This window comes from Conger conger, chromosome 11 (assembly GCF_963514075.1).
Source record: "Conger conger chromosome 11, fConCon1.1, whole genome shotgun sequence".
In the NCBI taxonomy this organism is placed as follows: domain Eukaryota; kingdom Metazoa; phylum Chordata; class Actinopteri; order Anguilliformes; family Congridae; genus Conger; species Conger conger.
The window spans coordinates 10,771,919-10,786,184 of record NC_083770.1 but is presented as its reverse complement, the minus strand read 5'-3'; the positions used below and the strand labels follow the sequence as shown (position 1 = coordinate 10,786,184).

General features: G+C 47.4%; 1 protein-coding gene across 3 annotated transcripts in view; it reads left to right on the top strand.

The window, feature by feature from the left end:
- Nucleotides 1–14,266, top strand: part of vps13a (vacuolar protein sorting 13 homolog A) — a 54,045-nt gene that overhangs the window by 11,067 nt on the left and 28,712 nt on the right. For all 3 annotated transcript variants that reach the window (XM_061261600.1, XM_061261599.1, XM_061261601.1), the window contains exons 9-31: nucleotides 332–412; nucleotides 1,076–1,133; nucleotides 1,423–1,550; nucleotides 2,062–2,168; nucleotides 2,577–2,748; nucleotides 2,835–2,897; nucleotides 3,579–3,708; nucleotides 3,914–4,008; nucleotides 4,314–4,456; nucleotides 4,592–4,796; nucleotides 5,329–5,443; nucleotides 5,900–6,036; nucleotides 6,362–6,494; nucleotides 6,798–6,915; nucleotides 7,208–7,355; nucleotides 7,716–7,800; nucleotides 8,110–8,285; nucleotides 9,903–10,059; nucleotides 10,239–10,318; nucleotides 10,446–10,505; nucleotides 11,157–11,343; nucleotides 13,008–13,124; nucleotides 13,557–13,660. In XM_061261600.1, coding sequence (XP_061117584.1) covers nucleotides 332–412; nucleotides 1,076–1,133; nucleotides 1,423–1,550; nucleotides 2,062–2,168; nucleotides 2,577–2,748; nucleotides 2,835–2,897; nucleotides 3,579–3,708; nucleotides 3,914–4,008; nucleotides 4,314–4,456; nucleotides 4,592–4,796; nucleotides 5,329–5,443; nucleotides 5,900–6,036; nucleotides 6,362–6,494; nucleotides 6,798–6,915; nucleotides 7,208–7,355; nucleotides 7,716–7,800; nucleotides 8,110–8,285; nucleotides 9,903–10,059; nucleotides 10,239–10,318; nucleotides 10,446–10,505; nucleotides 11,157–11,343; nucleotides 13,008–13,124; nucleotides 13,557–13,660 — 2,799 coding nt within the window. The remainder of the gene's footprint in view (nucleotides 1–331; nucleotides 413–1,075; nucleotides 1,134–1,422; nucleotides 1,551–2,061; nucleotides 2,169–2,576; nucleotides 2,749–2,834; nucleotides 2,898–3,578; nucleotides 3,709–3,913; nucleotides 4,009–4,313; nucleotides 4,457–4,591; nucleotides 4,797–5,328; nucleotides 5,444–5,899; nucleotides 6,037–6,361; nucleotides 6,495–6,797; nucleotides 6,916–7,207; nucleotides 7,356–7,715; nucleotides 7,801–8,109; nucleotides 8,286–9,902; nucleotides 10,060–10,238; nucleotides 10,319–10,445; nucleotides 10,506–11,156; nucleotides 11,344–13,007; nucleotides 13,125–13,556; nucleotides 13,661–14,266) is intronic.

Here is a 14,266-nt window from a genome sequence, read left to right as displayed (position 1 = left end):
GTCTGAATGTTTCAGCACAGCAGTTGATCCACCTTCACTGTCTTAATTAATTAAGAACACAGTCACAGTCACACCCAGTCCGCTAACCCTCCGAACCCTAACCTCCACAACCCGCTGTGGTTGCGGAGGAAACCAGGTTATCCAGTTGTGCATAGGAGGGCTCCTGGCCTGTGACTGGTGGAGTCAGGTAGCGCTTTAATGTCTGTGCTCTCCTAACCACGGTAGTTTCAGGAGGACAGGCTGGAGCACGCCAGACACTGTAGCCTTTTCGGGAGGTGTTTGTATCCCGCGTGAGTCAGCGGTGCGCTTTGTTGTTTTGTTTTCCGCGCAGATCGTGCGTCTGGACAGCCTCTTCGCCTACTGGAATGTGGACTCCGAGCTCTACTCCAATCACAGCTCGGACGAGGCTCTGGTGAGTCCGGCGGCCGGTTGCCATGCCGATGAGAGGCCGGCTCTGTGTGGTCTGGAAGGAGAGGTGACGCGAGAGGGGGGCGCTGAGTCAGTGGCCTCTGGGTTTGGGTTACACGTTTAAACACACTCACTTTACCAGTGCTGTAGTTATTTCACTCTTCAGGAGTGTTACACTTGTGATGAGAGCTTTATGATTTAAAGGTCCTATATTGTACACCTTTCCAGTGTTTTATTTTAGGTCCTGATATCCGTAAGAAGGTGTTTGTGTGGTTTTAAGCGCCAAAAACAAGATATGTCCATTTTCCAGCACCTCATGAGCTTTACCAAGAACAGGCTGTTTTATTGGCTCATTTATATCAGTGAACCAACGAGCTGAACGCCATCGTTTAAATGCACAGTTTCTTCATACGGTTTGTGTGGACTTATTAGGGGACTGTGCAATTGATACTTTCACCTTCACCTATAATCTACATAGCGAGGGAAATGTCATCCCCCATCAATATGGGACCTTAATGAAGGGAATGTACCAGGCTGAGTTAGCCTCTGTCAGCAGCCAGTGTTTTTGTGTTTCACGTTAATTGCTCTTTTTACGCTTTGTTAGACCACTTCCTGTCTGTTTGTGACCAGTAATTGCAGCACTTCCTGTCTGTGTGTGTTTCCCCAGAGGTGCCTGCAGGACAACATAGCCATGCAGAACCTCATTCCACAGGATTACGACTTCAGTGAGTAAAACGGGTGTGGCCTGTCAATCAAAGCCACCTGGCTGGTGTTTATACTGAAAGCTGAGCAGGATAAATGAGCAACGTGCATACTGAGACACAGCTAAAGCCCGGTCCTGACTAAATTAATGAGGAATGTGCATGCTGAGACACAGCTAAAGCCCAGTCCTGACTAAATTAATGAGGAATGTGCATGCTGAGACACAGCTAAAGCCCAGTCCTGACTAAATTCAGGGGGCAGGTGAGCTCAGACAGGTGTGCAGGTGACAGCACGCGTGTCCTTTGTGTGCAGTTTTCCGGCCGATCTCTGCGCGGGCGAAGCTGAGGATGAACCCGCGTTCGGACTTGGACTTCTCGGCACCAAAAGTGGACCTGATGCTCAATCTGCCCGAGGTGGCCATGGAGCTGAACCGGCTGCAGGTGAAGGGGAGGGCCTGGGGCCAGCCTCCGTTCTGATTGGCTGTTACGCATTTCCTCCTGCTGATTGTTCATGAAAACAGGGCAGGGGTTGAGAGATTATTGACTGTTCTGCCAGGACGAGCTTTGGTAATTAATTTTGGAGGCAAAACACACACGTGATATACAGGGCCACAGGATAAACTATCCCACAGAGCACAAGACAAACCACTCAAGTTGTGAAAGTTTTACTACTGAAGTAATATGTTTTTACTCTATGTGTCCTGTTTTATAATAACCTTGTTAACTGGTCTGCTATTTATCTAGTACCTGTACCTGGATTAGTAAAGTGATAATGTATGGTTGGGTGATGGGGGAGGGGGGGAGAGTATTTGGAGATTGCATGTTTGTAAAAAAAAAAAAAAATAATAATAATAATAATAATAATAATACTACCAGCACAAACCACTCAGAGACCATGAGAGAAACGTCACTGGGCCTGTAATCCTGCTCTGACGGTCTCTCCTGTCTGCAGTACGTGAGCATCCTGGAGCTTCTGGGGTCTGTGGACATGATGTCCCGCAACCTGCCCTACCGGAAGTACCGCCCTGACATCCCCGTGCACACCAACGCCTACCAATGGTCAGCCCTGCCTCCAGTTGCAGCCCTCTCTCCATAGCATCCATTCAACTGCCTTAACATTGCCTGAACCTTTCCCTAACATTGCCTGAACATTTCTCTTACGTTGCTGAATGTTTCTCTTTGTTTCAACATTGTTTAATACTTCCCTAATGCTGAACATTACCATAGTTTTGCAGAGCATTGCCCTCACGTTGCTGAATGTTGCCCTAACGTTGCTGAACGTTGCCCTAACGATGCTGAACGTTTGCCTTAACCTTGCTGAACGTTGCCCTAACCTTGCTGTACGTTTCCCTAACGTTGCTGAATGTTGCCCTAACATTGCCAAATGTTGCCGTAACGTTGCTGAATGTTGCTGTATCGTTGCCGAACGTTGCCCTTACGTCGCTGAACGTTGTATTAACATTGCAGGTGGCAGTATGTGATAACGGGGATCCTAGAGGTGAACGTCAAGCCCGCGTTGCACATGTGGTCCTGGAAACATATCAGAGCTCACCGGAAGAAAGTCAAGAGCTATAGAGAGCTCTACAAGAAAAAGATCACCAGCAAGAAGCCTGCCGAGGACATCCTGCGTGAACTGGAGGTATGGAGAGAGACGGCGCCATCTCGCCAGGAAAATGCATCTTTGTTCAGCCCTAATGAATGATGTTTCTTGTTTCTTGTTACCAGGAGCTCGAGAAAACACTGGACATTTTTAACATCACGTTGGCACGCCAGCAAGCGGAGATGGAGGTATTGTACATTTGTAATATTAAACAGTAACACTTGGACAAACCCTATTTTTGATAAAGTCTCGATTGTATCTTTAAACATTCCACTTTAAACGTACAATAGGTACGATTTTTGTGTTAAAACATTGTTACAAGACCATTACAATCCCTTCCTATCATTGAAAAAGGCTCACTGACATGTTAACTCACCCTCACCCTTTTAAACCCCAAATTTGGGTTTAAAAATATACAGTTGATGGACTGACATTCTGTACCAAAACATTGTATAGCTGTACAATAATTGAAGCTCATTGGCTGAAAATTGGTTCTAATTGCCACAGCCAATGGCGTGAGGGTGGTTCAACTTCAGTGCGTTCACAGAGAATGGGTGGGATAAACAGTGCTGTGGTTTGAGGGTGTTTTTTGCTGCAATTCCTCTCTTTACCGTTAGAAGTTCAAAATGACCTATTGTACCTTTAAGGGTAAAAATAATTTCAGATTTTCTGTTGTTGTTTTGTATCTGGGCTGTTTTGTTAGAGAGGATTTAGACTCCTGTCGGTTACGTAGCGGATGGTGGTTTTTAATCGCGGGGGATTAAACGGTTGTTTTGCGTAAGAACAGGAGGGAAACGGATGTTGAGATTTAAGCCCTGGTAAATAACCGAATGGTCGCTAACATGGGCGCCCGTGTTCGCGTTGCCCAGGCGATGAAGTTGGGGCTGACGATCTACAGGCCGGGGATGAAGGTGGAGGAGGAGGAGTCCCAGGGCTGGTTCGGCTGGATGTGGGGCTGGTCCAGTGACACCCCGGCCCCGAAGGAGGTCAAATCTGGAGGTCAGTCCGGGTCACCACCAGGTTACCATGCCTACAAGTACATGCATCTGGGGAGGGGTACCTAGTCAGTGATGAAGTATACACCCCCCTCCTCCCCCCAAATACCTCATTCTGTCCACCACTAACCTTTATCAACACCCCTAATTATAGCCCACTCTCTCTACCTAATGTAAACCTCTCTCCCTGTCTCTCTCCCCCTGTGCAGGGTTTGATGAGTTCATGACCCCTGCAGAGAAGGCCCGGCTCTACACTGCCATTGGCTACAGCGAGGCAGCTGTCAATCACAACCTGCCCAAGGACGTGAGTGGCCCCCTTCCCACCTCATCCACCAATCAGAACAGGCCTGCACCCGGACACCTCTGGGATGGCGCTTATTGCTTTCCAGCGTCTCACCTGAATCACGACAATGTGACTCACCTGTTAATGGCGGCAATGTGACTCACCTGAATCACAGCAATATGACTCACCTGTTAATGGCGGCAATGACTCGCCTGAATCACAGCAATGTGACTCACATCTTAATGGCGGCAATGACTCGCCTGAATGCAGTTAATCCCTATAAAAATATACGTTATTATTCATAATATCCATTTTTGTTTTTGCAGTTTGAGGATTTGAAGATAAATTTCCAGTTGACAAGCATGTCGATTTCCATCAAAGAGAGCAAAAGCAAACCAGAGATAATCAGACTGGCTGTGATGGATCTGAGGGCCTTGCTGACGCAGAGACCTGGAGCACAAGCCGTTAAGTATGTCTGTGGCCCCCCTCCTCTTCCTCCCTGAAACATACCTGCCATACCATACCTGTGAGTGGTTTCTCTGGGAGGTGTGGTGAGCAGTTCCTCAGTTTGGGACGTGAGTGGTTTCTCTGGGTCCGGGCGCAGGTTGTCGGCGCAGCTGAACTCGTTCGATGTGACGGGTCTCCCTCGGAGCCAGAAGGCCCCGGTCCTGCTGTCCTCGCGCACCGTGGAGAGGGAGAGCCAGGAGCCCCTGCTCAGCGTGATGTTCGAGACCAACCCCCTGGACAGCGAGTGCACAGACCAGCGCTTGCACGTGCAGTCCCAGCCGCTCGAGATCGTCTACGATGCGGTGAGTCAGTCCTCTGTCCGTCTGTTCGTCTGTCTGTCCTTTCATTCTCCACTGTAAGCAGTCAGCTGCTAGAGATCAGAGACACTAATTCACGCTGTGTGGTCTCTCCTGTCTCAGTAAGATTACCTCACGCTGTGTGCTCTCTACTGTCTCAGTAAGATGACCTCATGCCATGTGGTCTCTCCTGTCTCAGTAAGATGACCTCACGCTGTGTGGTCTCTCCTGTCTCAGTAAGATGACCACACACTGTGTGGTCTCTCCTGTCTCAGTAAGATGACCTCATGCCGTGTGGTCTCTCCTGTCTCAGTAAGATGACCTCACGCTGTGTGGTCTCTCCTGTCTCAGTAAGATGACCTCACGCTGTGTGGTCTCTCCTGTCTCAGTAAGATGACCTCACGCTGTGTGCTCTCTACTGTCTCAGTAAGATGACCTCATGCCGTGTGGTCTCTCCTGTCTCAGTCAGATGACCTCACGCTGTGTTGATTGTTCTGTCGCAGGAAGATGACACTGTGTTCTCTCCTCTCTTGGTCAGGTGACGGTAAACCGCATGTCTGCATTCTTCATGCCACCGCAAGAACTGCAGCTGGACGAGCTCACATCTGCCACCCTCATGAAGCTGGAGCAGTTCAGAGACCGAACGTCTACAGGTGAAACGCACACACACGCACACACGCACACACACACATGCACTCCTGGATGTGTGTACAGAACACTGTGTAAACTGCAGAGCATGTAGTACAGAATACTGTTTGTTTACTGGCTAGGATTCTCAGAAGAATTGGAGTGTGAAATAGATGCAGTGAAGCTGTGGTCATCACCCCACACTTCCCCTGCACCCCGCCCCCCTTCTCCCATTCAGATACCGTGTGTGCGCTGTGCTGTGTAATTATACTGAACACTGTGTACGATACTGTGTATTTACTGAATGCCCTGTTATGTTAAGATTTATAGTTTCTGCTGGGTGCTGTTTAGGGGTGTTGCTTTCTGGGCTGGATAAGTACAGTATATTTATCCAGTAGTTTGTTATTTCTGAGTGAACAAGTATTGGTATCTTGGTTCTAAGAAGTGATTATGAAGTGAAATGTGTATTTGTGTGAATCCAGGCCTGATGTATGTCATTGAGACCCAGAAGGTTCTGGATCTGAAGGTGAACCTCATGGCTTCCTATGTCATCGTTCCCGAAACGGGCTTTTATGACACCGCCCAGAACCTGGTGCTACTGGACATGGGGCATCTGAAGGTAAAACCCTGCACTGCAGTATTGTGTGTGTGCATGTCAGTGTGTGAGTGTGTGTGTGTGTGTGTGTGTGTGTGTGTGTGTGTATGTTTGCATGTCAATGTGTGAGTGTGTGTGCTTACAGTGGAGTATCTTGTGGGACTGTATGTTGTAGGAGAGAATCTTGTGTGAGTACGTGTGCTTATAGTATCTTGTTTGCGCACGTGTGTGTGTGTGTGTGTGTGTGTGTGTGTGTGTGTGTGTGTGTGTGTGTGTGCTTTTTGAGACTGAAACCCTAGGTCTGAAGCGGTGTGTTTACGTGCACACTCTCCCCCGCCCTCTCTGAAAGGTGAGCAGTAAGAGCAGGCAGGAGCTGCCCCAGCTGTGCGCCGGGCGGGACAAACTGGTGGACATCATGTCGCAAGCGTACGACCGCTTCGACGTGCAGCTCAGCAACCTGCAGCTGCTCTACAGCAGTACCGGTGAGTCCCGCGGCCGTCGCCCCCGGCAACGCCTCGCTGCTCTCCGTCTGCGCCGGTCGCCTTGAGATGCTGTTTCGGCTGCTCTCTGTCTGCACAGGTCGCCTTGAGATGCTGTTTCAGCTGCTCTCTGTCTGCGCAGCTGTAGATTGGGATGGTGTTTTAGCTGCTCTGTCTGCGCAGTTGTAGATTGGGATGGTGTTTTAGCTGCTCTGTCTGCGCAGCTGTAGATTGGGATGGTGTTTTAGCTGCTCTGTCTGCGCAGCTGTAGATTGGGACGGTGCTTTAGCTGCTCTCTCTCTGCAGACGGAGACTGGAAGAGCGCTCGGCACCAGAAGCAGTCGGACCTGCACATCCTGGAGCCGGTGGATCTGAAGGTGGTGTTCAGCCGGGCCATGGTGGTGACGGACTCCAGGATGCCCAAGTGAGTGTGTCAGTTACACAGCGTTCCAGCGCTAGTGCAGTGGTGCGCTAACGGAGTTAGCTCATGCTAATGGCTGGGCCTCGAAACCTGTTCATGAGTGTATGTGATTGTAGTTTGCAGAGTGGGCCATTTTTTTTGGTTTGAGGTTTAAGGTTATATGAGGTTAGATTTTCAGTGCAGACGGGCCCGTAAAAAAAGTTTTTTTGTTGCTTCTGATGCTTAAGGTTATACATAGTTCTGGTTTTCAGTGCAGACGGGGCTGTAAACCTGTTTTTTTTGTGTTGCTTTTGAGGTTTGAGGTTTCGGGGGAGCTGCCCCTGCTCTCTGTGCGCATCTCAGACAGCAAACTGGGGGGCGTCCTGCGACTGATCGACAGCATCCCCCTCCCAGAGAGCCACCCCACCCCCCGAACCTCGCCGCCCATCCCACCTCTGCCCAAGGTGAGCCCCTCCCACCCTGCCCGCACATGTGACCTGCACCCCTGAACCCTCTGGGTCAGCGCCTGTTTTTCTCTGTGACCTGCACCCCTGAACCCTCTGGCTCAGTGCCTGTTTTTCTCTGTGACCTGCACCCCTGAACCCTCTGGCTCAGTGCCTGTTTTTCTCTGTGACCTGCACCCCTGAACCCTCTGGCTCAGTGCCTGTTTTTCTCTGTGACCTGCACCCCTGAACCCTCTGGCTCAGTGCCTGTTTTTCTCTGTGACCTGCACCCCTGAACCCTCTGGCTCAGTGCCTGTTTTTCTCTGTGACCTGCACCCCTGAACCCTCTGGCTCAGTGCCTGTTTTTCTGCTTTTCTGCAGCCCCCCAGGCAGTCGTACACCCCTCAGATGACCCCCAGGAAACCACCTGTGGCAGACCTGCGTAGCTCTCTTATCTACGAATCCTGTAAGGAGGGCAAAGCCCCTTACACACACAGCACTGCAGAGAGTACAGCAGGAACACACTAACCTGTCTGTGTGTGTGTACCTGTGTGTGTATGTTGTGCGGTGCGTGTGTATGTTGTGTGGGGTGTATGTGTGTGTATGTTGTGCGGTGTGTATGTGTGTGCGTATGTGTGTGCGTATGTGTGTGTGTGTGTGTGCGTGTGTGTGTGTGTGTGTATGTGCGTGTGTATGTTGTGCGGTGTGTATGTGTGCGTGCGTGCGTGCGTGCGTGCGTGCGTGCGTGCGTGCATGCGTGCGTGTGTGCTTGCAGGCTCAGAGGAGGACCTCTTCTACGACGCTCCCACCTCTCCCATAGACGACAAGCCCATGTTCGAGTTCCCGAGCGGCGCAGTCCAGCGTTCAGACTCCACGAAGAGGAGGGGGATGGTGAAGAAGGACCCAAAGAAGAACATGACCGACTTCCTCCTGACCTTTGAGATCAGCCAGGTCAGCATTTTACCAAGCTCGGAACTTAAGATCTGATCCAGAGGTCTTAAGCTCTGAACTTAAGATGTGATCCAAAGGTCTTAAGGTCTGAACTTAACATCTGATCCAAGGGTCTTAAGCCCTGAACTTAAGATCTGATCCAAAGGTCTTAAGCTCTGAACTTAAGATCTGATCCAAAGGTCTTGAGCTCTGACCTTAACATCTGATTCAAAGGTCTTTACTCCTCATCTAAGAAATGGTAATGCCAAACAGTCATCAATTAACCATCGAGCATGTGTAATACCACTGTTCTGTATGAGCAAGGGCACACCCTGTCCTGTTCTCTGCAGTGCTATTGGTTACACCGAGGGGGCGTTAGTGAGCCCAAAGGGCATCACTAAGTACTCCTCATGGCCACTACAAATATGAAATGCGGTCTTCCATTCGTCTCTCTCGCAAATATGCACCGTACTGTATGCATTGCGGAGATCGAGGTTGGTGAAGTACGACGACCCCCTGGAGGTGCTCGAAAGCGGAGTTCATAATGGGCAGGGGGTAATTGATAATCGATGCAAGGCCTCAGCCCTCAGAGAGATGGTGAGGGCTCCCTTCACCCTCTAAGGCAGAGGAGAGAGAGAAATGCAGGTAGACCCAAACGACTGCCCGTAGACAGGCCTGCGCTCTCAGAGTGATAAACTCAGACCAGGGCGAGTTTAGCCTGCTCTCCATCGCCCGCTGTTGAAGGACTTTGGTTGTTTGGCATCGTGGATCAGATTAAGCTGGCTGTTTTCAGCCCATGCTTCTACTGCATCTCCGCCTGCGTTGTTGTTGGCGTATCCCCTTTGCCGATCACAATCTTCGGTTTTCCGGATGATGGTATTTCAGGCATCTCTAAGGGTACGGAGGCGATTTGTACCCTGAGGCCATGGTAACTCTCAGCGGTTAGGACTTTGATGTTGATTCACCAATTTTTTTCGCCGATGCATTTTTTTCTAGCATGATGCTTCCATCTTTCTCGTGGTCTTTCTATGAGGGGTGGTCATACCTTCCACTCAAGGGCAAGGATTTTTAGGTCCACGGTGGGTTTCTTGTAGGCAGAGAATGTTACACTGACATTCTTTGCAGAGTTCTTCTTTAGTTGCAGACAGTCTTTCAGCATTCAGAGATAGAATAGTCAGGGCTGGCCTTGAAGATGGCTGTTGGCCTCTGAGGGGCTTCTGGCATTTCCTGAGCTTCTGGACATCGTTGTCTTTCAACTCGGCTTCAAAGCTGAAAGGCAGTTTAAAGTGAGCATGGTGTTGTAGACCTGGGTGAACTACGTAATTGTTTTGGATTCAATTACACAAATCATCTTGACTGGTGGAATTGAGCCAACCGAGAGGAACAGAAGACACGGTTTGCACTTTTTCACTGTATTTAATTGGCTCCAATGCACCAGACTAGCTCAGTAAAGCGTATTTGACCCAGATCTGTTGTGTTGGTAAAGTAGGTGTAAATGGTAAGATGTTGGATAAGTAGTTGTAAATAGTTTGTTGGTGGTAAAGTAATGGTAAATGGTAAGATGTAGGTAAGTAGTAGTAATGGTACGATGTTAGTAAGATCTCGGTTGGTTCACTCAGTTGTGTCTGTCCCTGGCAGGTGTTGGTCCAGCTGTGCAGGGTATCGGAGGGGCGTGAGATCACCGTCCTGCACCTGGAGATCGAGGGGCTTGGGACGAGACTGAAGCTCTGCACCTTCGACATGTCCTCCAACACATTCCTGAAGGAAATCTGCCTCAAATGCCCCGAGTACATGGGTAAGACTTCATATCTACCCCATATCATATCTGTAGTATAGTGGCTAAGGTACATGACTGGGACCCGGAAGGTCGGTGGTTCAAGACCTCATACCTGCCCCAAATGTCCCAGGCTCAGGGGTAAAAAGAAAAAGTACAGCTAACCTCTCTGCATCTCTCCCTCTCTCTTTCTCTCTCAGATGGAGAGGAAAAGCCGGTTCACCTCATCACCACTCTGGACAACACTGAGGTTGACCTTCTGACTCTGGAGTACACCAAGGTACACATGGCCATGAGACTGGTCCAAATGCGGTCATCTTCCACCTGAAGACAGGACCATATGTGGTCACCTTCCACCCGGACACGGTGCTGTCCGTTAATACATTTCCCTCTTTCCGTCTTTACAGGCAGACAAGAACGCTCCAGAATTCAAGACATTTTACAAAAACACTGAGCAGCTTATAAAGGTCAGTATGATACTTACCCTTTGTACTGCAGCCAGTGCCAAATGTTACTTTAGTTACAGTGTGATTTCTGGTGTTCATTTCAATGTTAATTACAGTGTTGTTTATTACAGCGTGAATTACAATGCTAATTATTACAGCGTGACTTTCAGTGTTAATTATTGTGAATGACAATAGAAATTACAGTGTGAATTACAATGTTAATTTGAGTGTTAATTACAGTTTTAATTACAGTTTGAATGACATTACATTACATTACATTACAGTCATTTGGCAGACGCTCTTATCCAGAGCGACGTACAATAAAGTGCAAAGCATAACCAGGGACAAGAGAGGGAAGTACTGTTCCAAGTGCTTGAGTGGATAGGTAGATTAATCAAATAAACTGACCCAGAAGTAGCAATAACATTTTTTCCAATTAAGAATAGTAAAATAATTATTCATAAGTGCAATGGTAGTGCTAATTACAGTGTGAATTACAATGTTAATTACAATGAATGACAGTTTTAATTGCAGTGTGAATTATGATGTATATTACGGTGTTAATTACAGTGTCAACATCAATGTTAATTACAGTGTGAATTACGATGTGAATGACGGTGTGAATTGCAGTGTTGCAGTGTTGATGTGTTTGTGCACCTGCTGTTTCTCCAGGTGAATTTCTCCTCTCTGGATATACACCTGCACGTGGAGGCTCTGCTCAACGCCATGAATTTCCTCAGCAACCTGATGCCTCCTCCAAAGAAGGAGGCCCAGGAGGGCCTGGAGGAGCTGCCCGCCATCCCGGAGGAGGAGGAGGAGGAGGAGAAGAAGGAGGAGACCACCATCACCAAGAAAATCAGTATGCCCACTAGGGTTGTGCCGATCGACCATAGATTGAGGGATCGCCGATCTTCATGAGGGATTGGCGTTCCCTACTGTTGTCGCTTGGCTCCCATTTTCTCATCTTTTTCATTTTAAATGTTAAAGGTACAGTCGGTAATTTCTGACTCCTAACGGTCAGGAGAGGAATTGCAACGACAGACAACATCAAGCCACAACACTGTTCATGCTTCCCACAGTCTATTAATGTAACGCGTAATATAAATCGTTATTATACAGTTCAGTGTTCTCGTGCACTGTTTTAGAAAGCTGACAGTGACAAACGCAACAGAGCCTGCCATCTTTTCGTAGGGTTCCTGTAAGAAAATGTTCACCGAACAGGTGACTTAATGAGATCTTGACTTTGGTGTGCTACACAACACTATTTATAGTTTTCACTTTAGCTAACCAACTATATTGTGAGCAAGAAAGTTATTTGGCTGCATAACTAGCTGGCTATGTAACTAAGATATGATAGTCTACCACAAATGATGCAACTGCAACTTGCAGTTTGAGAGAAATAAAGGTTTACGGTTATGAACACATAAAGAGACAAAAGGAACGTGTAGCTGCCCAAATTGCACTCCAGACAAGCGATCACTGAAACTCTGTATACTATCACTTATCTAGTTAGAAAACAATACCAGTTCGCTATAACAAGCAAATTAGCGATTACTAGTTAGCTTCCCGAATGTACAAATATCCACCTGAAGCACAATGCTTGTGCAATCGCTACTATGTTCGTATTGCCTATATTTTATCATAAGTGGATATTTGTAAATTCTTTAAGCTAACTATAGCTAATTTGCTTATTGCTACCGATAACAAACTGGTATCGTTTTATAACTAGATATGTAGTCTTTGCTAGGATAATAAGCAATAGTACACAGAGTTTCAGTGATTGCTTGTCTAGAGTGCAATTTCGGCAGCGACACAACCAATCAGAATAAGCCCACATGGCATTGGCTGTGGCAGTTGAACCGTTTTTCAACCAATGAGCTTTGACGGCCCTACAAATGTACACCTGAATTTAAGGGCTCTAAACACAGGCTGAGGGTGAGCCAACATGTCAGTGAGCCTTTTTCAATGAGAGGAAGGGATTTTGCAGTGGTCTTGTAACAATGTTTTAACACAAAAATCTTACCTATTGTACCTTTAAAAGATGTATTATGTGTTCACATAACATAATCGTGTGTTCGTGTTCTTCTTCAAAATGGAATACATTTGTTACACCCCTACTTTCCCCACACTAGTGTTCCTCTGTTAATTACCCAACACCAGCATTACATCCCTGATTACCCAACACCAGATTATCCAACACCAGTGTTAATAGTTTGTTTCCCCACACAAACTTTCTCTGAAGGCCCTGCGGACAGAGGTCATGTTCAGCAGCTCTCTGTTTCCATGGTAACAATGCTGCTGTGGGACAGTATATTCATGTTTCAAGATCACATCAAAGTGACGGTTTCTCATGGCAACTGTACTGAGCAGTGCTGGGGTTGGCCCTTATCATATCACTTGAATAAGTCTCTCTCTCTCTTTCTCTCTCGATCTCTCGCTTTCTCTGTCTGTGTCTCTGTGTCTCTCTCTCTCTCTATCTATCTATCTATCTATCTATCTGTCTATCTATCTATCTATCTCCAGCACCAAAGAAGTCCAAGTTTGAGGATGTGGTGAATTTGCACATCAGAGCAGATCTGTCCTGTTTGAAGGTGTTTATCCGTGGCCAGAAGGCACAGATCTCTGAGATCAGCATCGAGGGTACGGCCACATCCCCCAAACCCCCTTCCCTCCTTACCGAGCATGTGTGATCTGCGCTGCTGATGTCACTTTCTGAGCAGGTGGGACGCTTCCTGTTTGATTACCCTCATCCAGCGTTGCTATGGAAACCTCTGTCTTGATGAGCCCGTATTTTTAGACGTGCATTTTGATTTCCGGCAGGTTGATGAATCCCGTATTGATTCAATCAGCCAGGCTTCCGTTGTGTAGCGGCCGATGGGAGTGGCGTGAGATTGGCGTGGTGTCAGCGCCATCTTGTGGTCACTTGTGGTTACTGTATAGTGTTGGAAAATTGTGACAGGAAATTCCGTCATATATGAAACATACTGAGAATAATATCAACAGTAAATACATTAAGAAGATGAATAATAATAGTGTAACGGTAATGATCGGGCTTTGGTTGCATTTGCGAAGGCCTTGTGGCTGGAGTTCAGATGAAGAAGAAGGCGTTGGAGGTCTCAGCCAACCTGAAGAACATTGTCATTCTGGATTGTGACAAAGACGCCCTGTATAAGAAGGTAGGCAATGCGCTGTGCAAGAGAGGTGCTGTATTCAAAAGTATATTTTTCTAATAAAATTGCATGTTGACAGGTTTAAAAAAATAGGCACACAGTCACACACAAATAATGTAAACATCAGTAGATATCCCCTGAAAGCTCAGTTTGCCAAGTCGTACACACTAGCACTGAAAACCTTTTTGAAAACCTTTCTTTTCAGCTCCTTAAAACTATGAAATCCATGGGTTTTGAAAACGTTTACATTACATTACATTAATGGCATTTGGCAGACGCTTTTATCCAGAGCGACGTACAACAAAGTGCATACCCATAACCAGGGATAAGTGCGCTGAAAGACCCTAGAGGGAACAGAGGGGACCCTTTAAAACCCCTTGGAGGTAGAGTCGAAAAAACGTTTCAGAACGTTTCTGACAGTATGTACAGGATCGGTTTTCAAAACCTGCCTTTAGAATAGTTCTCGTTGCCTCGTAAATAAATGACGTAGGGTTCCACTGGTGCTTGCAAGATCCGAGGGAACTTCAAGCGCCGCATTTTTATTTATTTTAGGGTAGTAATAATTTTCAATCTATATTACGGCTGCCGATCGCAGTTGAACTGGGACGGAGG